The following is a 24,329-nucleotide window of genomic DNA, read 5'->3' on the forward strand; positions in this document are numbered from 1 at the left end:
TCTTCTTTGTAAAGGGGAGGGGGGGGGGGGGGAAGGGGATGCGTGCGTATCGGCGTAATCGCTTTTACACTGCACTGCCTGCTGAATTCCAGATAGATGCACGTGTTGCGTGATGTCCAGTGCGCTAAGTCGTCTGGTCGCGGGAGCAAAGTCACCCGATGCGACGTCGACGATAAATTTCAAATTGTTTTCCTGAAGGTGTAGTGAAGGAGATTTCGAGGCGTTTGGCGGCGTCTCGTTGCCGCAAAGTGTCTAACCCGATGAGGACGGAGGTTGCAAGAGGCTCGAGGCACGCGCACGTGATCGCGGGCGAGCCTGTGCACGGGACACTGCCGACGCCGACGGCTGAGCGAAACCCGGGCAACCCGAGCGACAAGGCTAGGAGAGCTAGAGCTGCAAAAATGGAGGCTCGATGGAAACAAAAGTATGCATCACGGCGGTGTGCATTTGGCACGGACACAGGTGCACATGAATAGGATTTGGCCCTCGGGGCGTATTCCCCTGCAAGCATGAATAACGCTTGTTGAGGGGGACAAAAACTACGCACAAAACTGCAGCGGGGCAGAAATGGTGAGGGCACTCTTTGAAGACTCGACAAAGCAGCGACGTTAGGAAGCCTTGAGCGCTGCGTGCCTTTGCTTTTACAGGTGAAGTTGGCCGCTTTAATACGGGCCGAAAAAAAGATTATTCGGTTAGGCAACTTGATAGTCGTACTATAGAAAAGCTTTTGTTTTCGATGCACATGATCGTTTTTGCGGTTGTCAATCATCCCGCCTCCCCGAACAATCTCCCGCGCATAAGCCGCGCAATGTGAATGACGTCCACCCGGTGTCCGCTATTTCCAAGCGAGCGTCCTGTCAGGCGTTTGCATTGAGCAACACTATTTTCCCGTGAACAGCCAATGGGGTCGCGTAAGGGAAATTTGATGATGGCTTCTTCATTGCTGCCCCTAAACCTAACGCAATAATGACAGTAGGGAGGACGCAAGCTGCCGGCACCGCTCCGAACCGTTCCCTGCAGCGTCGGCCAGCGTCGGGCGTATGCAACCGGCGCTAGGAACGTGAGCGTCATGGCCCTAGTCAGCTGGAACCGGTGCGGCGGCCGGCCGCCCATCTTCGAGTTTTATGTCACCGAGTTCCCGCTGCCCGAAGAAGGCAACTTCAGGGCGATATGCAAAGTTTGCAACACCTCCATCAGTGCATCCCGCCGGGCCACATCCAACCTGATATCGCACATGAAGGCGAGTCTCTTGTTGCGTGCAACGTCCGCCAAACTTTGCTGCAAGAAGCGTCGGCGCCGCGCGGCCGATCGTCAGCTCGTAGCGCAGCTAGGGAGCGTCGCTGAAAAGCTGCTTGTATAAATAATGACATGGTTCCCCCCGCATCTGGCTCGCGCGTCAGACATCTGGCAGGCTGAGGCTGGCACTGTGTCGCTGTGTTGTTTCGGGTGTTGACGGTTCGCCCGCGCCTAGCGAGCGTGCAGGAACCGAGCTTCGGCGGGCGTCAGCATAAACACGTAGTGGCCTCTGCAATGGTCTCAATTGATTCCTCTTTGTCTGTTATTCATAGCTCTCGTAGCTGTTGTTTTCATGCGGCTTCCAGCCGTGTCTGCGATGATACGTCGGTCGCGCACCTTCTCTGCATGGAGGTATGTTGTAATGTTCCAGGTTTCTTTTGAGACTAAGTGGAGACGTTCACGTCTCGCGCTGAGCAAAGCAGAAGGTCGCCTTAGCTTGGTCACTCGTTGAAGGCCGAACCTGTGAACGCTTTAAAAATCCAAATGTGCAGAGATAACGGGCTACCGTAGCATCATCCCTCCAAAGCGCACTTATGTTGTGGACGCCTGTTTGGGTAGGTACTGTCTCGTAGACGGGTGTATACCTTGGATTTCGGCTTCTCAATCGATGGTATGGTTTTAATTAGTTTTGCCTAATTATTCTCTCCCTGCGCCGCACATCGAACGCCGGTGCTAATTATGAAGCAAGTTAATTGAATCGGGCGCTTGTAATTTGCTCAGTGCTAGCTGTCACGAAGGTATGTGTTCTCTACTTGTTCTTTATTTACTAGCAGCATATCTTGTCCTTAGTTATCTTCCCGAGTGGCAGCAAAATATGGTAACTGATGGTAGTATATAGTAAACATAATATATATAGTAAGCATAAATAGCACAGTTCAGTTCATTATGTATGCCGACGACAGCACAATGTTGATCTCTGGTTGCAATATTCAACATATGATAATAAAATGTAATCAGATGCTTGAACAGTTGTCTGCTTGGTCAAAGCTTAATCGAATAAAGATAAACCCATCTAAGACAAAAGCTGTTATGTTTCATTCTAAAAATAAACCAGTTTTAGCCAGTGAAATTATTATGCTAGAAGATCAGGTAGTTGATATTGTCGGTCATCATAAAATTCTCGGAGTTCATTTTTCTTCAACGTTAAGCTGGGATGTGCAGATAAATAACCTTTCCATAAAACTTTCCTCAATCGCTGGTGTAGTATCACGCTGTCGTAGGTTGCTTCAATTTTTAGTCAAGCTTCAAATCTATAATGCCCTCTTTAACTCTCACTTAGCATATTGTTCTTTAGTTTGGAGCACACCCACGAGATCTAATTTAAACAAGCTTGCAGTTATTCAGACGAAGATTGTCCGTTGCATCACAAATATTACACCTATGTCACCTTGTACAGAATCCTTTTCCTCCCTAAACATTATTCCCATATATAACCTATACGACTTCCGTTTATTACAGGCAGCCTGCTACTCCTCCCCACAACTAAAAAGCACTATAGCTTTCAGTAGAGTGGCGAGCTGGACTATCGACTCGATAGTCCAGTCGATAGTCAATAGTCCAGCGTTGTCCTGTGTTCCTGTTCTGTGTCTCCGTATTTTGCGCTGGTTTTCTTTCTGCAATTTCTGCACTATAGCTTTGTTGGCGTCTTTAAAACAGCACATTACAAATTCAAACATAAACACAAGAAACACTGACAAATGGGTGATCCCGCACTTTCTATAAACGTCAGTCCTTGACCCATAACCTTCCTGTCGCGCTCAACAAATACTATTCTATTCATGAATACAGTGTCAAGCAGCTGCATTCCTATTTTGCTAATATATGATTTCTACTGCTATTTTTGTTCTGTTAGCGATACTTCATATTCAATTGCACACTGATGTTATTACTCTTTTGTTGTTTTGCTTTGTGTGAGATCTCTTTTTGTGATATGCATCATGTATGCTAAGATCAATTTCGTTTGTGAACTTTTTGGATGAATGTTTATCTTTATTTTTTGTAAACACACGCTATTGCCATGTATTTGGTGTCCTGGGCCTAGTCAAGCTCATAGCTTTTAGCTCAGGAGGCCTTTCCAATTTCTGAAAAATAAATATGTATGTATGTATACATGTATGTATAAGCATCCCTGTTCTGCATTGCCAGTCTAGACATCTTTAGTAAAATGGTGTACAGATAATAAAAGCCACGGTAATTTTACACATTGAAAAAACGGTATAAGTTCGTACCATTGTAGCACATGGTTGCAAGGGAATTGCATTCTTCAAAGTTGACAATAACTGCAGCTTTGATTGCATTTTTGATAGCAGGCGTGGTGTAGCTACAGCTGAGCAAACCTGCAACTCCTTCCTGAATGATGGAACAGTGCACTTAAATGCTGAATAAGAATGGTTGCCCTAGTCCATTTGGCTTTGAATGTGCGCATACCTAACAAAACTGCAATTTGCAGCATGTCGCTTTTTATAAGTGGTACTGTAGGTGAGTAGTCTAGCACAGAAAACAGAGATGCTACTGTGTGATCCAGAGCTGTGTAGACATCAAATGAACACCATAGTCAAAAGGCAGAAGAGTGGAGGCATAGAACTGGCATTAAACTAGTTTGTACTACACTAACAAATTTTTTTTAAAAGGGGACACTTAAGCCCCTCCTTATAGTTAAGAGGCGATAGTGCTAATGGGTTATTGCTCATATATGCGAAATTGGTCATTCTCGACTTTACATGTGTAGATCCTTGGGAGTCTCCATACTACTACTTGCGCAGTGGTGTAATGGCTAAAAGATGTGCCATTGCCCTGCAGTGGCAGGCGCTGCCACCGGTGGGGCTTCTGTGGCCCAGGTTGTTCTTCCTGAGAACCTCTCATGGTTAATCATTAATTTAACTGCCACATGCCACTGTGGGTAGCTTCTCTGGGGTTGTCTTTTTTTTTTTTTCTCTCACTGTCAACAACACCGACAACTCCAGCTTTTCTGCAACACGAGCTCCTTAACGTTCTCACCTTAAAAACTAAGTTTCAGCCAGAGGTAGACATTGTAAAATGTGCTGATGGGTAGACTATAATATCATTACCAGCATGGTTGCACAACTACCATACATTGCACACTTGCTGATTTCATCACTGCTAATATTCGTGCCTTGAGAGGTTGCTATAGTCTTGGAGGCATATACATGTCGCCACCTAGCCATATACCAAGTGTCCCAGCTAAAAAACCAAGCTTTTAAAAAACACTAACTTTTTAATTATTACCCTGGGGAACAAAGTGTCAATCAAAAAATTGTAGGTAACTTTGAAAAACAGTTGGCTGCAAAGTTTGCACCAACATAAAGTTATCATAAAGTAGTTTTTTTCCGGCCTTAAACCCTAGCTCGCACAATAAAAAAAAGCTTCTACGTGACGATGGTGCCATTTTAACATCCCAAGACCCGTCTAGAGAACAAAATCCGTTTTTACTGAAGTGAGCCTTTGCGTGCAAATTGGCGCAGAGATGTAACCCAGCAGCTGGTCACGTGGTAGCTTCCTTTTAAGGCCAATAAGTAAAGCTATGTAAATCGTACCTTGATGGAAACAGCGCTGCTAGCGGTTTTTTGAGATGACCTACAACTTTTACTTTGACACTTTGTTCCTCAATTCAATAATTAAAAAGCTGGCTAATTAGACCTAACTAATTAAACAACTTTGAAGGACAAAAAAAAATACTGCAGACTAGGCCACACGACTCTACACAACCCTCAGTTGGTCTCACCCGGCTAGGACATTCCGTGTTTTTTCAAATCTTGGTTACTTTTAGCTGGCTCACCTGGTTATAACATTTCATGTGATGCACTACCTCGCCTAGAGTGCAGTGCCTACAGTGTTGTAGGCATTGTGTGTCCAAATACATAGCTGGCATGTTGCATGCTACAGTATAGAGTATAGCCAAACACATGTCCCAGGCAGGGACATGTGTTTTTTATATTCTCAAGCTGGCATACAGGATACCGTGTGTTGTGTATGGACAGTGCATTCGAACTAGCACAAATGTCAAAGAAGTAGGACAGCAGGGAGCCATCTTTTGTACTGGCACAAACAGCTTCGATTTGCAAGTCCGTACACTTCACTTATAGCGTATGTTTGGCAACAAACACAGTTGTGCTGTCGGGAACGAGCTGCTGATTAGATAACGTGGAGCAAATGCTTCGTGCGCAGCGCAAGCATCCTGGCGTGTACCACGACAATGGTAGTGCTGGCCGGATGATGGACGTGGCAAGCATGCCCCAGCCGATAGGTGGTGGCGGCACCAGCCAGCTGGGCTCAGTGCAGCAGTACGTGGACCAGCGACAGCAGCAGGTGACGGACGCACTGGTGAGCCTGCTGGCAGGCAGCCTGTTGGATCCAGGCATCGTGGACACGCGCGAGTTCCGGCGCCTATTGGGCTTGCTGGACTCGAGTTACGAGGCGCCAACGGCATCACAACTGGTCTATGGGCTGCTACCCGGCCGCCGGTGGGGTCTGCAGCAGCGTGCCATGCTGCTGCTGGAAACGGCTCAGAGTGTGGCCCTCACGCAGGTGAGGAGGCAATGCCCCGTTGTGGCAATAGGTTCTTAAAGGGACACTTGATGACAACTCCGATCAAGTTTTTGTTCTTAGTAAAATCTAATATAGCTGTACCTTTTATGACTCAGTGCCAGGCGATTGTTTGGCAGCAAAAGGTGCATTTATTGCTGAAAAATAAAGCTGGAGTATCTTTTGCTGCCACTCTGATTTGAACTCTTGACACAGCTGATGACATCAAGTGTTGTTGGATTGGTTCATTTAATTTCTCACGCTCGGCACTTGTTTTCATCATCTTTGTGTGAGAAAAGTGCAACAGCGGCAGCCTTGCAGAAGTTGCTTTAATGTTCGAGTGCATAGTCTTTTGTTTTTTTATTTTTTGCGAGAAAAAATTCCAACCCAACGTCACCACAAATTAGAAACGGCCAGCTGTGGTGGCACACGTCTTTTACATTTTTTCGAACTCTGTTTTTCAGTGTTGCAAGTAGGGAGTGGGAAGACATCAGACCAAAACAACTTGAGTTTGTCTAAGTGCTCCTTAAATTATGATATTATCAGTGGCCATATTCTGAATTCTTTGAGTGGCAAATGGAACAGAACCAAAGTTGACCACAGAGAGACTCAAGCTTTTGGCAACCAGCATTCGTGAAATAAAGATGGGAGCTGTTTGAAAAGGCAGTGCCAATCTGTCAGCCCTGACACGAACTTTCATGTTTTAGCCTATTCAGCTCTGCAAGAATGCAGCTATGGGAGCGGTGATTGCAATGAGGCAACCTTTGACAGAGTGTTGTGGAGTTCGCCATCTTCCCTCAGCCGCACCCATCACTCAGCACAGAACGAGCAAAAATCCTCCACAAAGTTCAGGCTAATGCTCTACAACTTCAGATGGCATGAAATGGCAGCTCACTGTCCTGAATGTGTGGAGATCTCTGCAGAACACAATCTATACACATGTAATACCCCTGTCACACAGCATTCCTCGAAGGCCTTTCCAACAAAGGCACCTTTTTTCACCAAAGGAGCGAAAGCTTAAAGGAGCAGCGACGCTGCAACATGGTGCAGCCCAATGGTGAAGCAGTCGTTGAGGCTTAGCACCCGCTGTTGTGCTCGAGCCGACTGAATTGAGTGTTTTAAAATTAAAGTGAGGAATTCTGTCCATTCGTAGAGCTCAGACAATTTTTTTTCATTCTAATTGCTTGCTTAAAAGAACTGCAACAGCTGCTTTCATCAGCAGCAGCAGGTTCTGTGTATTGCCTTTGCCACCAGGGGCACTCGGTGTTGCTACAACACTTTACTGTCTTAAAATCTGGGCATAAAATATAAACACCGTACAAAAAGCAAAGCCAGACACACCTTTTGTATTTTTAAAAGATGTTTTCAAACATTGTTAGCTTCATCTACTTTTTTTTCATTGCTTTTACTTTCTGACGTTGGATGGCACTGCCATCGCAGGTTCTCGAAGGCCGCGCCTTTGGGCTCCAAAGGTCTCTGGCGGGTGCCTTCGCCTCCAAGGCCCTTAGTGGAAAAGGCGCAACATTTGTGCTATGTAGCTGCAGTCCTTATGCCTTTGGATATAAGGACCCAATTCTCAAAGGCCTTTACGGTGCCCGTGTGACAGGGGTATAAGACTGCTGTTACTAACATCTAGTTCCCTTCTTCCTGGAGTGCTTGGCTTCATTCGTACTGACATCCTGAGTGCTGTGCGATGACAGTGCATGTTAGAGAACACCAGGTGGTCGAAATTTCCGGAGCCCTTCACTACGGTGTCCTTCATAGCCCGAGTCGCTTTGGGACGTTAAGCTCCCATAAGCCATAAATCATAAACCATACTTCGCAAATCACCAGTAGGCCCCTAGTGAAGCAAGCACTCCTTTTAATAAGGCCCGAGTACTGGCCTCTAACAGAGTTGTTTTCCTTTGAAAAGCTAGAAGTGCATCCAGCCGCAGGCATGCAGTATCATGGGTACAGACTTAAGTGACGAAAAAAAAGAGGGAATAAACGTAGCAAGCTGTTAAAGGGCTGTATTGAAGCCTATACGCTGCTTGTAGGAAGAAGCATGCCAGGTATAAGCATTGAAAAGACGTTCTGGAAACGTATGCTCGTCCAGTATCTTTCACTGGATTTGCTAGCCTGTGTTTACCTTGTGCATGTGGTGGAACACAAGCGAATAGTTTTATGCAGCTCGACGGAATTCTGGTCATGAGTAGAATGGGGAGCTGTGGCAGTGCTACTACCACTGTGTTCTCAGTTACAGAGAGTATAGCCGCAGAGACTAGTCTAACCATTGATGAATCAGTGATACCTGATTGAGAAGCAAACACTCAGTGGCTTTTAGTTTATAAAACGCATTCTGCTGATCACATTATGACTACATATGCGAAGGGAGAATTATTGTGCTGCTTGACAATGAGTGAGTTGAAGTGGGTATGGCCTGCATGTGGAACATCTGCATGATGGCAGGGCCTTTTTTGTGTTCCTTTTTCTTGTCTTGCTCATATTGGTACATCGAACCCAGATATACTGAACTCGAAAGGGTTTGCAAAATATTTCAATATGACGGTAATTCAATATATCTAAAATAACAATGCATAAGCTCATCTGTGACCTAGATGCAAGGATACAGTGCACTTGCATTAGTGGTGTGCTTCTTGCAGCAACGCGCCGCCAGTCGACTGCTGGCAGCACACTGCTCGCTAGGAGTTGCTCGGTCCAATTTGCTTCGCCACGAAACGCCACTAGACGGTGCTTTGGAGCTAGCCATTGCCTATCATAAGATATCTAATCCTGTTACCAGCACACCATAAATGAATATTCTCATAAGAATCAAGCTACAGTTGCTTTCCGTAACACTTTCAGCAGCGAAGCACACCAGACGAGGGCCCCCGCGAGGCTTCAGTTAATTAGGTCGGATTCACGACATGATAGCGATGTGATGTGGAGATTGAGTACAAGGTGTTGAAGGCTACCCTCAAGCACACCCTGCATTCAACTCTTCACACGGTTTCACAGTGCTAGCGCTGCCAGCAGGTGCCTAAGGCCATGCAGCTGACCCATCTCCGCACATGGAAAGTGATTGCAGAGCGCCGTTGGGAGAAGCGGCACTTGCAGGGGCACAGCGCTGGCACGCCAATATATATCGAATGACTGGAGAAATTGGAGTTTTATGTACTATGCAACTTTCTTATATTTTTATGCGGGATTTTCAAAGGAATAATCTGTGCGTTCATTATATCCATTAATTCAAATATCTAGGCTCGATACTAGCCACTGATATGAGTACTTAAAGGGATACTGAGGATGAATAGGAGTTGGCCTGTATTGAGAGGGTGCTCTGTTCTAATCACCAAAAGGCTACGCTCACCGACAACGGAGGTGTTATAAACTTGAAAATCCTAAAATTTGACTGATGATTACGCTTCTTGCTAATCCAGTTTTTGAACACAGCTGCTGCAGTATTCGAACCGTAGACGACTGCAGACGGAACACGCAGTGCCTAACAAAGGCGACTCTGGGTTTTGGCCTGGGCAGCACAGCGATTCACCACCGCTGAGCCTCTCTTCATGTGGCCAATTGATGACGCGTGCTACTCTGGCACCATCTTTTAGCGGGTCGCCGCTGCGAAGCCCCTCTTCATGCTACCGCCCTATTCTCCTCCTCCACGTTCCTCTTTGCGCTCTCTTCACTATTGCCATCTTTCATCTTCCGCAGCGCTCCTCACTTGGTTACATCGACGATCACAAGGCATGTCACTCATCCCGAGAACGGGGATCTAAGAGCTGCACTCTAAAAAACTAATTACATGTACTGCCATCTCCGGCTGATTTCGCAAGTAAAATGTGTGCATCAACACTGATTTCTGGGCACGGATCCCAGTGTAGCCACTACACTGCACCACCGTTCACTACAAAATGGTGGAAACTCGTCCTTTTCGGTAAGGACGTCACAAGTTTGAATCGACGGATGAGAAGAGTTTCAAATTTAATTTTCTCGACTGCCAGGCAGACATCAACGTAGCCAAAAAGAGGCAGAGAATCAGGTTTTATTGAGGACAGTAATTAGACGGAGTTACCACTACTGCCTTTGCATAAAAAGAGTAGCACATTTCTGGGTTCTTTTTGTTTGTACTGAAAGGGTTCAAGAAATGCCCCGACGACCCACTTGTTGCAATTAAGCTGGCACAAAGTAAAACCCACTGGTGTGAGTGAAGTCTGAAGGCAATATTATAGCCATTTGGTCTCACAATCACAATAAATGCAAAAAAAAAGAGACGATTTTGCAGATTATTACTATTTAAGCACGAATTGCCTTTAGCTCCCATGCTTGACAAATTCAGACAAACATTGTCGCTAACTAGTGGCCTACACTGTCGATTTTTCTGTCCAGATTTTAAGAGTAAGAAATCAAGTTTCTACGGTGCAAGCTGGATTTGAACCGACACCACAGCATGGCAAGCAGCTGGTTGACTGGCAGCTTAGACCATTCAGCTATTGAGGAAACAATATGTAGGCATGTTGTAGTCTCTATTTCTAAGACATTAGCGACTAAACTAGGTCACAAATAAATGTATGTATGACTTCCATGGAAGAGAGTGTGTAATTGAAGTGGGAATTTGGGTTTAATCCCAAATAAACAAGCGCAGAGATAAACAAATGCCACTTGCTGTGCATTTGCTGCACAAAAGAACAGGTGACACTGCCTGCCGCACCGAGATCAGTAGTGGAGGGAGTACAAAAGAGGAATAGTAGCTTAGAATTCTAAAAAAAGTAACACCTCTGCCTCCTCAAGTCGCAAAGCAGTGAGGGAGACCATGTGCACTTCTTAGCTCACAGAACAGAAGCGTCCAAAGACAGGAGCGTGTTCAGCAGCTAGAGGCCCTGGCACTTAAGCCAATGTGTGGCTGCCACCACCTGTAAGCCACCCCAGATGCATTGCACCTTTCCTGCAATTCATTTCATGCTTACATGTGCTCTCGACAAAGAGATACACTAGACTTTTTTTTGTGTACGTGGTGTTCAGTTTTACATATCCCTGTGCGTTCTTCAGCTGGCCTTTCTGCAATCAGTAATTTCATCAGCTGTTACACTGTTATACATAAGGCTTTCTGAGCAATTAGCTGCTGGTATACCCAATCGCTTTTAAAGGATTTTACAGTCCAAACATCTGGGAGGTGCCAGATAAATTCCCACAACAGTGCACATGCGGAAAAATCGCACGATGTCCTGAAAAGCAGGAGGCTACAAGCAGCAGTACCCGATTATCTGATTTTGTCATCACCATCAGCAGCAACAGCCTGACTACATCCACTGCAATGCAAAGGCATCTCCCATATCTGTCCTATTAACCCTGTCTTGTGCCAGCTACAGCCAGCCTATCCCCGCTAACTTCTCATCTGCCCACCTAACTTTCTGCCGCCCTTTGCTACGCTTGCCTTCTCTTGGAACCCATTCTGTTACTCTTAACGACCATCGGATATCTTGCCTTTGCATTAAGTGCCCTGCCCATTTCTTCCTCTTGATTTCGACTAGAATGTCATTGACCCGCATTAAGAAGCACTCAGGAGAGAGATAGCAGCAGTAGGCAGCAGAAAAAGATTGCTCGAAAAATTTGCTTGCTGGGTGTTACATTATTTTTTTTTTTGTTTACACAAATGTTTTGTGAGTGCTTTCACAGAGTGTTCAGTAAGAGTGCTGTTGCTGTAACTTTAGCAAGGCAGCTGTCATGGCTGAGGCATCTTGATTGTGACGGGTGGCAAATAATACTAATTTTGCAAAGGGTAAAAAGTACTGATGCAAGTGCACTCAGGCTGCCCCTGTACAAAGCACAATGTACTGTTAAGTTTTAGAGAAGCTGGTGGTCCACAGTTCGGATGCATTTGAGCTGTTCTGCCATACCTTGGAACACCCTTCATCCATTACAATTTTGGCAGAAAGGAGCATTATACTCACAGCACACAGCATATCACTGTGTGTCAGTGTCAGACCAAGCCCTTCCAATTTCTCTACGTCCTTTTCTAGAACAGCTAACATAGTATCTATAGCATTTTGGAAGATATCATAGTGCTGTCCTTGTGTCCACTGCACTGGGCACCTTGGTGTCGTTAGCGTCGCTGTCTTGCATTTTTGCCTGAGGCACACAACTACCGACTCCATCCCCACCCCCTAATAAGTTTACTTTCTTTGGGAAACTGAACGGACCTCCATTTTCGTCTTTTTTTTTTTTCCAGAGGAGCATTTTATGAATGTGACCACATTTGAATATTGCCGTTGAGGCCAGCCACCCTTGACTTAGTGTCTTAAACTGACTGCAAGGACCTCTGGGATTCATACGGAGAGTGAGAAGACATAGGCATTAGTGTACAAGTAGATGTTTTTTCATTTGAAAGTATTATTATAATGAGAAGGAGACTTGCTTGCAAAAATACTAGCAAGCTACAGATGGCATTGCTTATTTTTAGCTTCGAAATGTAATTGTCCCTGGGAGTTTTTGACCGTCTCTCCATTATTGTTGTGCCCCTGCTCCAGGATGTCTGGCTTGGGTCCACATCGTGTGTGAGCGTGTGCGCACACTTCATCCTCAATTGGCGCCTGCGTACGGTGTTCTTGGCCGGCCGTTACTTTGTCGACGCTGACCCCGCTGAGAGCGTGCAGCAGCTGATGGCCGAGGCACTAGCACAGTACGGGCTGGGCGAGAAAGTGGCACATGCTGCTGTGTACACTGCGGCAGGTGTTGTCCGCAGCTTCCAGACGTGCCTGCCAGGCTTCTCGGCCTGTGAGGAGGGCGCTGCCCTGCCTGGGTCGGCAGGTGCCCTGCCCGGAGCCAGCGAGGGAGACTGGAGGCCTCTACCAGGCAGTCTGCTTACTCTGGACTCCAAGGACCTTGGACCACTTTTTGTGGAAGGGCTGGGCTGCTTTGCGGAGGCACTGCAGACTTGTGTGGCTGAGGGCCTCCGTGATGACCTCCACCTCGAAGCAGCAGTCAATAAGGTGCGTGGTCTCATGGAACTCGAGTTTCTGGGAGGTCATTCGTGACGTTTCACATCATGCACATACTTCAGTTGCTTCATGTGTTATAGGAAACTGTAGTAGAGACGATTTCTTGCTGTTCAAGCATGTTGTGCAGTCTCTTAAAGTAGCTTTCCATAAGAGTCTGGCCAAGGCCTCGTGAATGCCCTTTGAATTTCCTTGAATATGTGTGTGTGTGGGGTGTTATGTAGTGCACACGCATGTTTGTGCCTTCATATCTGTGTATGTCGCATTCAACTCCATTGCTGTCATAAAAAAGCAGCCTGCGACATTCGTTCTGAGGCTAACTTCCCCGATATACATTAGGTATGTGAGCGGAAGCTTGAGACCTCACAGAATGAAAAAGAAATTACAATACGATCACTGTTTGTTCAAGCCAGTACAGCTATGGGCTCGGAAGAAAATAGGAGGCGGTACACGAAAATACCAAAGCAACAGATATGTTTGTTATCTGAGTAGCAATACTTCAGAAATGCACATGGCACATCAACCACAGCAAAGCCTCCAACTTTACGCATGCCATCCCCTACGTAGTAGCGGCCACAGTCATCACCGTGCCTGCGCCACTCAGTGTTCCTGTCTACGTACTCCTGTGCCCGTTTACCCCTGTTTTCTGCCCCAACTCCATTCAGCTGTTTCAATGCCTTCTCATTCTCAATGGCCTGCGCCGCCTTCGTTCCACCTTCGTAGACACTCTTTCCTTTGCCCTTGCACCGCGTGTCTCCATAGTCTTCGAAAAGTTGGCTCCTCTTAGTCGCCCACGAGTCTGATAGTGAAGGAGACATGGTAAGCCGGGCAGTTTTTTTTTTTAGTTTTTTTATTTTTTCTTGGGCTGCCCACTGCCTAATGGATGTAGCTATGTTAAAGGGACACTGAGGACAAACACTATCGACTTTATGTTGGCATCAAAATCCAATAGTTTCATGTCTTTGTTGTCACTTGTCCAGCGGTAAAAGACTCATTTATTGCTGGAGGACTTGGATTCGAAGTTGAAATTTCAAGTTTTTCCCGCTGCTCAGATTCAAACTCTGGACTCTCTGATTGTAATCACGAAAAACTGACTTAAATGCAGACTCCATGATTGCTGGCGGCAAGCGGTGCAGTTTAGCAACTCCCAGAATGAAGGCTACCGCCATCCGGGCATCGTAAACCTCCTTTATCAGCTGTCGCTTTGTTTACACTTGCCTTGCTGTGAACCTCGTTGCAATCCCGACCCGACAACGAAGTTCTCACAAGAAACTCTGGCCAGCACTTCAGCGACCTCAGCCCCACAAAGCATGCGATGCTTTTGGGAGCTAAGGTGGCTGAATTAGCTGGATATCAAGAATATCTAAGCACCGAAGAGTTGGCAGTGGTGGCCGTTCAAAATGTGGCAGCAGCTATCGTTTGCCAATTTAGGGTGCTGTCTTAGTTAGTAGCACTGATAATAAATCATCATGCGCATATTACCAGCTGAATACGAACTAAGTTTACTGATACCACCTGATTTCGCTGCTAACACAGTCGGCTTGGGAACTGCGGCCAGGCCAGAAACGTATTGAACTTGCTATCTGTGCTCCTCACTGTGACCATTGGGGACTGCAGAGAGGTCGTATTTTAGACACAATTATATCGAAGCACACATTGTGAAAAATCTTATGATTGAGATGAATACATAGAGGAAACCTAGCCGATGAGTCGCATCTCCAGAGTGTTGGCGTTTTTACGTTCATTATTTTACTAGAGGACATTATTAGGTTTGCTAGATTTGGCAGAAGTGCTGTCGTCACACTCCAGTGAGGGCTGTTGTGCACTTGTTGCTGGTAATATGGATGGAACCGCAAATGGGGATATTTTGTGGAGCTTGCAGGAAATTCCAAAAGACTCACTTAAGGACGTATTGAGCTAGTTGACTTCAAGACAAAATTGCAGACAGTGAACTTGCGTATATGTAATACCTTCTTTTTCGGTTTTCATGGCGACATAGCATTCAGCTAAGTCCGCCATGACTCATCTGGCAGCACTCTACAATACACCACCCCGCCTACAATGCTACTGCCCTGCTGTAACTTGGCGTGGCTGATCGAACTACCTACGTCACACTGTTTGACCTTTTTCTTTGCAGCAGCCTCCATCTCTGTTTCTATTACAGCACTGAATTGTTGTCAGTCAAAAGGAGAACCAACAATGCAGAGTGTCTGCAAACCTTGGCTGTGAGCAGCGCAGTGGTCTAGCATAGGGCAGGCTACGATAAAAGCCAACAAAAAAAGCGTCGCAGGCACATGCCGAGGCATGAACTTCAACTGAGGAGCACTTAGAGGGGCACTTGGATTTCCTCTACTGCTCCATACTTGTAAATCAAGGCGCGTAAAAAATGAGCATGCAGGCACGCAAAGCACATAGCCGCAAAGCGTGAATCATACCGAAACGGAACTTGCCACCTGTGGCACCAGCAAGTGTAGGTTTTTTTTAGCTTCCAATATTTTGGTTGGCTTTTTTCAGTCTTCCTTGTATGATAAAAGTGCACTAGCAGTTCTGAAACAAAACTTTTTTCAGTATTTATTTGTCGGCCTCAAAGATCCATGGTGTTTTTGGTGTTTTTGTTATCGTGCTTCTACTTGCGTAATTGGCTTGTGGCGGCAATACCTGTATTTTGATTCTTGCTTTTTTCTACTTTACAAGAGCTTTCTTTTCAGCAAGAATGGTCTTTTTGTGATTAGGAGTCTGTATTCTGCCAATGTGAACTTCAGTTTCTCCTCAGTGTCCCTTTAAGGAACAGCGAGATAAAAAAAAATTTGTTATATATATTCGTGCTATGGCCCTTAATGTAATGCAACATGCATCTGAAACCGATGAAGTGAGGAAAAATGCCTGCTTTACATATGTATAAGTACAGTACTGATTCTCGGAAGTTTATGTTCTACTTTGGGTGTTAAATGCATAAAAGATAACTGCTAACTTCTATGTTGTGTTTGTGTCTGCCCAGGTCAGTGGGCTCGTCGATTTGGCTCGAGGCTTGCCCCAGGGAACTCTAGATTCGGTCCGCCAGGCAGTCGAGTCTGGCTGCTCCACCTGGCACGGGCAACTTCGGGTGGTCCGGGCTACTGCTGGGTCGCCACTTGAAGTGTTACAAGGAGCTGCACCTGCCCTGGGCTTCACCCCCGATGATCTCGAGACTCTTCGAGAGCTCTCAGAGCTCATGGAGCCTTTTGAGGAGGCCTTTCACCTCAGCCGCGGGGAAGGCCGCATCACAGCGAGCTATGTGGTGCCTTGTATCCGAGGGCTCCGGGCACATCTCGAGGTGGCTCGGCCTTTCCGGCTCGTGTCAGCCGCGGGCCATCTCGCCACTGCACTCGCCACACACCTAGCCAAGTTCGAAGGGAGCGAAACTTTTGCCCTGTGCTCGATGTTGGACCCTCGGTTCAAACTCCGCTGGTGCGCGCAGGAGGAAGAAGAGCGGCAGAGGTTGACAGCACTGCTGAGTACCAAGATTCAAGAGGCGGACGGAGACCGCGACACAACATCACCACCCCAGTGCGACGAGCCGCCATGCGAGCGCAGGCAGAGCAAGCTGTTCCGCTACATGAGCCCCGGGGGTGTAGGGGGTGCCACTGAAGGGCCACAGCACCAGGCGACACCCCAGTGTTGGGAGGTGAGCAGCTACCTGGCGACGCCCTGTCTGCCCGAGACGGGATGCCCCCTCGACTTCTGGCGCCAGCACCAGGGTCAGTACCCGAAGCTGGCCCAGCTGGCCTGCCGCCTCCTGAGTGTGCCAGCCACAGCGGCGCACATCCTCCGCATGTGCCGCGTTGGCGGCAAGGTGGCCAACCCGGCCGACTTCCGCCTCAATGGAGTCACCTTCGAGAATCTCATGTTTATCAAGTGTAACCAGGGGCTCAGGTAGTCCGGCAGTGCCCTTGAATTTATCCCTTGACACCTTGTAAGTGACACGGCTTTTATCGCAATGAGTAGAGTATGCTAAAGCATATGTTTAAGTTGACAGTGGCCTAGCTCCGGTAGTTGCACTGTCTTCATACCTTTGGCTATGTTTCTGACATTGTGCACAGTCAGCCACAGTAGACTCCCTTTACACAAACTTGAAAGGGCCACGAAAATTTTGTTTATCTTATCAAAGTTTTGCCTAATCTTAAATGCCCACCCCCCCCCGAAAAAAAAAATATATATATATATATGTGAGCATGCCAGGTGCATCCTCATGTCTGAAATGATAACAATGAATGTAGTGGCCTTGCAATGGGACGAGAATTGCGCATAGGGTATTTATTGCACTGCACATGGTTAAAAGGCAATATTGGAATTACTCTTGCAAAAGCAGTGGAGTTGCCGTGGTTTGCAGCCACTGCAAAATTTTGCCTTAATCGACACTCATGAGTGAAAAGGTTAGTTTGAAGCAGATTATCTTTGCATTGAGTCTATGGAAAACCAACCAAACTTTCTTACATTGTGGGGAGTGCAGCTTAATCAATTTCGTCTTAACGAGAGTCTACTGTATACTGACTTGACTGTGTTGGCTGCACAAACAATGTGATTGAGGCATGCAGTTTGCCATTATGCAGGAAGACTGCATAACGAGATTTTCTTATATCCATCATATGCAAGGTACAGATGAAAATTATCTATGTACTCAAAACTGGAGGTGCCAGATGACGGGAACATGTGGCACACCATGCTGATTTTGTGTGAAACAGTGTCTATATCCCTCCTTTTTTTTTTCTCCCTTTTTTTTTCTAAAAGGGCATTAGATACGAGCCCCTAAATGCCAATAGACTGTCACAATTACCAAGGGGCAGTCGCTGCTGCAGTCATTGCAGCTTAACAAGGCATCTTCAGAAGTTGGGCCCATTAAATCTGGGCCCAATACCTGTGGCTGTATGGCACAAGAATATCTTTCCACTTCACATTGCCCGATAGCACCAAGTGTGAATAGCATTGCTAGTGACACCTTTTTTATGCCAAATCATTTTGCATGCCACATGTCCGCTTTCATTGCCTGCCACCCTTCTTTACCCTTTTATTGCCTCAAGCGCACCTTCTCCCATTTAAACCCTTTTAAGCGGCTAGGATTTGTTGTCGTAGTTGGTGAGAATGAACGAGTGCAGTTTTGGGATGGCAGTGACTGCGTGTGCAAAGTGCAGAGTTTGCCAAGGTTTTGTGCGCTTCCTGCGACAAAGGCAGTCAGTCATCTCCCCATGTTGCCTGGGAGGTGTCCCTGTTCATATAGTGCCCCCCGAGGCTTGACCAGAGCGGCAGATAGTCGGGGTGAGGGGACCAGGTTAGAGAATCTCAAGTGCCACACGCTTGCAGACCGGCGTGACAAAGTGCAGTGCCGTGTCGAGAGCTTCCCTGTGAAACGTGCCAGGGGCAACTGATGCAAGAAACAGAATGCATTCATTACCAGCACTGGTAGTGCGAAGGTCGCGCCTTTTTATGCACTCTACTTCCTTTTTTACTTTTTTTTTGCCATGGCCAGTATTCAGAGCATGTACACATTGTGCTGTGTTGTGCACCTGTACATAGAGGGATGTCAAAACAGGCCTGCAATGCATGGAAGAGTGTTGTGCTTCAGTCACATGACAGTCGTCAGGGGAATGCTTCTTCATTATGTCTGATTATTTGGTAAATTGTGTGGCCCTATCCTATCACTGACAAACTGTGCAAGCCTGGGCTCTCTCAGTGTGGATCAAACAAGTGATAGGTGGGGAAAAAGACAACCAAGATAACCGACATTCCTGCAAGGGAGCATCTACCTTAACCTAGAGAAAGTTTCCTTGCCTTGAACTTGAGCTTAGTAGAAAAATGAACTCTTTCTCAGAAAAACGCATTGTGCTATGGACCTCATTGGCAAAGCGACAAAGGACTGTAGGACGGCTTGTCTTGTGACCGAAGTGTGTTGCATGGCATCATCGCAGATGCACCTCTTGGTATCGTCATCTCACTTATCACCACCTGTAAATAGCGCATCAGTACGCACATTCATCTCCTCTGAGGAAATTCTTTTAATGTGCAAAATGTGCCCTTCTCAAGATGGTTTTGTTTCTGTACATTTAATATTTAGTTGGTGCAGCACAGTGTGGAGTTGCATCACATCATGCTTCTCCTGATTTAATGTGTGCAGACATGCAACCAGTAGCATCACAAACTGTTATACTAGATAAACGGTTCGCAGCAAAAAGAAAAATGTCTGTTGGACAGTTTGTGTAAACGAAAAAGGATCTTCTGCTGGAAGGAAAATAAGCGGATACTGTGTTAGAGTTTCATGGCTCCTTGGCCCATCAACTATGACTGGTTCCTTATCTGAAGCTTGCATTGCTGTTATCATTGCTGTTGGATAAGTACACACATTTGTTCTCCACCATGAAATGGTAGTGGTGGTAAAGCATGCATTGATTTTTCTAAAACGTATATTGAACCAAGTGTCAGACATGCTTACAAGATTGTGTTTCATTCCTGCTGCTTTGCCAACACTAGACCCAGTGACCTTGGCATGAGGAAGAATGCTAGCGAGTATTTTTCAGATGCACAGTCTTTAACGAAGCTCCTTTGTGTTACGAATATCCATTGTGTTTCTCCGGTATCGAGCAGCCTTTCACCTTGCACCTTGGCATTGATGTCACCTTCTGGGCTCAACTCATTGTGACCACCTTTAGCGCCAGCTTCTGTGGGAACTGGTGCAGCATTCTTTGAGAGCCTAACAAGGTATTCTCTGCATAAATGCAGTTAGTTAGCCACGATGACAATGGTGAGAAAAGATCAACCTCATTAGTGGGCAGACTGTTGGGAAACAAAACGTATTGTTTGACCGGAGAGTTCTGCCCAGGCGTGAAGACTCATCAAAGAGGCAAATCCTAAATCGCTCTCTATCTGTCTGACATGAGCTCGTCATTATTTTTCAGCATACACATGAACCTTTGGGCAGATACTCTGTGCTTGAACTTTTTGCTATGTGTAGCTTTCATTGTACCAAATGCGCTGGAGCTGAAAGCAGGGTGCATGTGACGTATCCGATGTCACTGTGGCTACAGGAAATGAATGCACCTCTCATTGACATCGTGCTCAATATTCAATCTGGATCCTATTGAATTTGGTTCGGCCTGTCTCTTCCCATATTTCACATTCATTCTAGTCCTAAGTATTTACTGACCAAACTGCTGGAAATTTCACCTTGCAGCGCAGTTTTGGTGGTACTTGGTGCACGCCATGTCTATTTTTAGTCACTGCACCCAGCGCCGACCACGGAAACAATGCATACTGTTTGGCTGGGCAGTACATAAGCAGTGCTACAGATTAGCAGCAGCATAGCTAAGGCGCATGAGGACATTGACTGTCCCTTTTTTTTTCTGCTTGCATGTGTGCTCTGTATAAGTGCTCCTTGGTAGTGTTCAGGAAAACACTGCTTGCCATGCTTCTCGTTTAGCTTAAGAAGAAAAGATGTTATGAGCGGTGCTGTGGTAAACAGCACTCCTTATCACCTCTGAATGCTGCAGACAAGCTTGATCATGCTAAAGGGAAACTTTGTCAAACTGTTTCCCAATAAGACATTAATGAACAAATCACCATTTGGAAATGTGACAAACCGCCATTGTGGATCATTGGGCATGTTGCGGCTAGTGCAAAGCAAGTGCTTGCGCATGATTGCAGATTGCGCTTAATTTTATTTTGTGGCAAGAAACAAGCCCAAGTAACCGTGTACACCAGAGGTAGGATGGCACAGTGAGACGGGAGGAGCCAAGGTTTTGTTTTTCCCTCATTTCAATTGGTTGTCTGAGGCCAGTTACATATGCAAAGCTGTCAAAGTTGCACTGTGCCCGGGGAATTGCTACTACTCGCTGAGCGAGAGCTTGTGGATTAAATTCCGGCCAGTTGCATGGATATTTTCATATGGCAAAATAAAAAATAGAGACCACCATGCAGGAAGGTTCCAGTGCAAGGAGGCCCGACATGGCTTAAACATGACGTGCCTCTCTTGATAATTTAGTATGCCTTTGCGAGATAGGCTTGCACCTGTAGCTACTCATGTAGCCCCGTGGAGAATGTTTAAGGCTAATGGTGGTTTACTTTAGTGGCACTGCTCAGCATGTAACATACTGCTGTCTCCTGTAGAGGTTTGTGGCAGTTTACGGAGTCCAGTGTGCATGTCGAGGAGCAGGTTTCATTATTTTTATTGGGTGTGAGGCCAAGCATTTTTGTCGACAAAATGATAAGCAGCTGTATGTACTTAAAAAAAGCTGCATTATTTGTTCGATGAACAAATAATATTCATTGCTGTGTGTGAAGCGCAACAAGAAGTTATATGTCAACGACTAGTTGGTAAAGTGGAAGGGTTCGTTTTGAATAAAACAAATGCAACTGAGATAGCAGATGAACTAGGGTGCTCGGTGTTGCAATTTTTATGCCAAGATGTTAGTGTTGCATTTTTCAATGCGACAAATGACCTCCTATACTAATCTGGTCCTTTTCATTCTGAGCCACTTGTAATGGTTCCCTTCTTTATTTTTTGTTTTGACTGCTTCATGCAAAACTGTACAGAGATGACATTATTTAATGTACTAAGTGCTTGTTACATTCATGTATTTCTTTACACGACCCGTTGCTCATGACGCCCTTCGTTGTACTATGGCAGGCTGCCCCACTGCAAAACTTGCACAAGCAGTAAGGCTGCAAATTCTTTATTTTTTCATCCTTAAACAAATTTTGCTATGTCAAAAACCCCTGGTTGCATTGCTGATATTTTCTGCACATGTGTGCAGTGAAGACATTGCTGCAATGCTGCACCAATCTCCAGAAGTGGCGTACATTCATTGCAGGAGTTAGAGGAGCTGCGATTATATTGATTATGACAAAAAATGGAGCGGTAGGGACATTTAAATACAATTCTATGCTCTGTATTTGATTAGTGTGTGTATGCCGCCACTAGGAGCACAACTGGATGCTGGGTTCCAAGTATTGTAGCATCAGGAAGTGGCGAAAGAGAGGCCTGTGATATACATCAGCGCTTATACTTTTGGATCACTGTAGGAGTAATTCTAGTGGGCATGATTCCCGCAAGCAAAGCCATAAATTTAGACGCATACGCTAAGCCATTTCAAAAACTGGAGCAAGATTACTGGCGTTTCGCGGCTTAACAAATTTAATTCCAGCACAATGCTGTCCCTTACTTTCAGGACAGGCAGTTGCCAAATTTGACTAGACAGTGCCCCTTCTGCCACCATGTAATTGTGACCCAGTGTCCGATATCAGTGTTCATCTTTATGGGCCGTTGGAAGGTTTACTGCAATAACAATGCTTGAAGGTGGCAAGGGTACCCCAATTAGTGCACTGAGAGAGCTGATGGCTACGGGTGGTCAGAGTGGAGTTGGTATACGGAAGGTGCGCTTCAACTTGTTTTTCCCTGACTTGGATAAAGATTTTAATAGGGATTGTGTGGGAATTTATGTGCTCACACATTGACAGTGATTCTCAGCATGAATTTCCAGCAGCTTGAATGAGCAGTTTTGTAGAAATAAAATGTCGGGAGCTGCTTTGTGAGTAGTCCACACGCACATGCCTCTTGTGTGAGCACTTGAAACACAAAATAAGCACCTGTGCTCTTTCGTAAAGCTCCTGACAGCAAGTTTTATCTAAGTCTTGCTTGGACTTTAAATTGACCCTCGGTCACCATTCCAGCTGGACTCTGTGTCATCATTCTTATTGCTGTTTGTGGCATCAGTATTTTTTTTTTTTTTTGCTGTTTAAATGCTCCTTCATTCCCATTTCCTGCCGTCATCATGCTGTTTAAAGCAGGCTAATCACTTCATCTTGTTCAGTGACTAAAGCGCACGAGGCCAATATTGTTTGCAGTTTGTGGCTGGTAGAAAAGTTTCATTATTATTTGAATAATCTTACGGTGGCAATTGCACAGCCATGACAGTGCTAATAGAAACCATAAAAGCCATTTTAAGTGTTCAATAGCAATGCGATATGCACATTTTCTTGTCTGAGTGCCGTATTTGCATTTTATCAGAATAACATTGCAAAATACTTCAGGGTATGACGCATCATCACTGGGGAGGATGAGCCCTACCATGTTGCATGCACCGAGTGACATTATATACGCATGTTTCTATTAGTTGGAGGTTGATTCTCCCGACTAGATCTGCATTGTTTAAACACATTTATTGCCCTGTGTGGTTGACCCTTATCAAACGCGAATAATGATACCATGGCTTTGCGTCTGTGTGTCGTTGCTTGCTACAAGAGAGTGGGCATTTAAGAAGCGCCCCTATGTTATTTATTTGCATTTTAAGCGATATACTCAGCACATGATAGTGATGACCTGCCGCGTGATGTGTGGCCTGCAAGCCTTTTGCTGCGGGTTGTGTGTGTGCAGGTTGTGTGCTGGTGGATAGCAATGTCTATACCGAAGCAGCAAGCATTTTGTGATCGAGTCCTTTCTGTTTTGCCAGTGTGCTGAAGTCTTGTACATTTTTTACGTATACACATGCAAAGAAGAGAAGGCGTAACTTGGAGTCTGACTTTGACAAATAAATGAGAAAGCAGAAAAACTGATTTTAAGCCTCCGTCATTTCTGCAGTGTGCCACGACACACAGCTAAGTTTTCTGCTTGCCTGGACACTGCCGTGCTAAATTATCTCACAGTTTACAGGCACGGAAATAATAACAGCTCGTTCTGGTTGTACCATTCTTCTCTTTCGTTACACAGCTGAAATAGGGTGGTTAGTTGCTTTTGTGCACAACTGAGTAAGAGAAACCAGGTCGTGTAAACACTATATGCCCTTCAAATTTGGGTTGGGTAAATAATACACGAGTGCAGTAGAACACCATTTCAAGCTCTCCTTTTTTTTTCTGGCTATGTCTGCACAAGCCGCAACAGTCAAGGGCAGCCCTACTCTAATAGCTATTCTGTGCAACTAAATATGCAATAAAATTGCACTCTAAAAACTTCCCAATCAACTGAGCTTGACAACCAGCCTCTTTTAAAGAGGGCCACATCAGCTCCCTGAGTAATGATCTGTATTAGATGCATAGCAGTAGTAGGAGAATACCATGTGGTAATCCATGTACATATAATAATGCCTTGCGCATCATAACAAAGAAGCAAATACGCACCTAAAACTTCCGTGTCTATACTCCTTTAAGATCTCAAAGGCTGGAGAAATGCCTGCCTCAATTTTACGAATTTCGCGACTAAACGAAATAATTCGTGACAGCTTTTCACTTCGTTAGATCGAGTTTGAACTATTTCCCAGTTTTTGTCGTGCCTTACGTGACATATGCAGCCGCCTAGCAATCGATTCCGAAAGTACGCCTGGCGGGGTTGCTCATTCATCGCTACGAGGATGGCAGACGTTGGCGGGTGCGATTTTTCATTTTCTGGGGTTGCTGTGAATTTCTTTTCTTGTGGCATGCTTTAGAACAGATTCGTTGTGGTGTAAAAAAGAGCACAGCATGTTCATGAAGTTTCAGGCATCTGCCAGCGACCGA

General features: G+C 45.6%; 2 protein-coding genes across 4 annotated transcripts in view; one reads left to right on the forward strand and one right to left on the reverse strand.

Annotated features, from left to right (window-relative positions):
• LOC144098936 (uncharacterized) overlaps window positions 1–24,329 on the reverse strand; it is a 214,499-nt gene that overhangs the window by 148,088 nt on the left and 42,082 nt on the right. The window lies entirely within an intron of this gene.
• LOC144098937 (zinc finger BED domain-containing protein 4-like) lies at window positions 880–23,393 on the forward strand. Its single transcript, XM_077631915.1, has 4 exons — window positions 880–1,240; window positions 5,482–5,841; window positions 12,348–12,809; window positions 15,814–23,393. Exons 1-4 carry the CDS (start codon window positions 1,070–1,072, stop codon window positions 16,729–16,731), a joined length of 1,911 nt encoding a protein of 636 aa, XP_077488041.1. The 5' UTR covers window positions 880–1,069; the 3' UTR covers window positions 16,732–23,393.

The sequence above is a fragment of the Amblyomma americanum genome, chromosome 7, assembly GCF_052857255.1.
Source record: "Amblyomma americanum isolate KBUSLIRL-KWMA chromosome 7, ASM5285725v1, whole genome shotgun sequence".
NCBI classification, from domain to species: domain Eukaryota; kingdom Metazoa; phylum Arthropoda; class Arachnida; order Ixodida; family Ixodidae; genus Amblyomma; species Amblyomma americanum.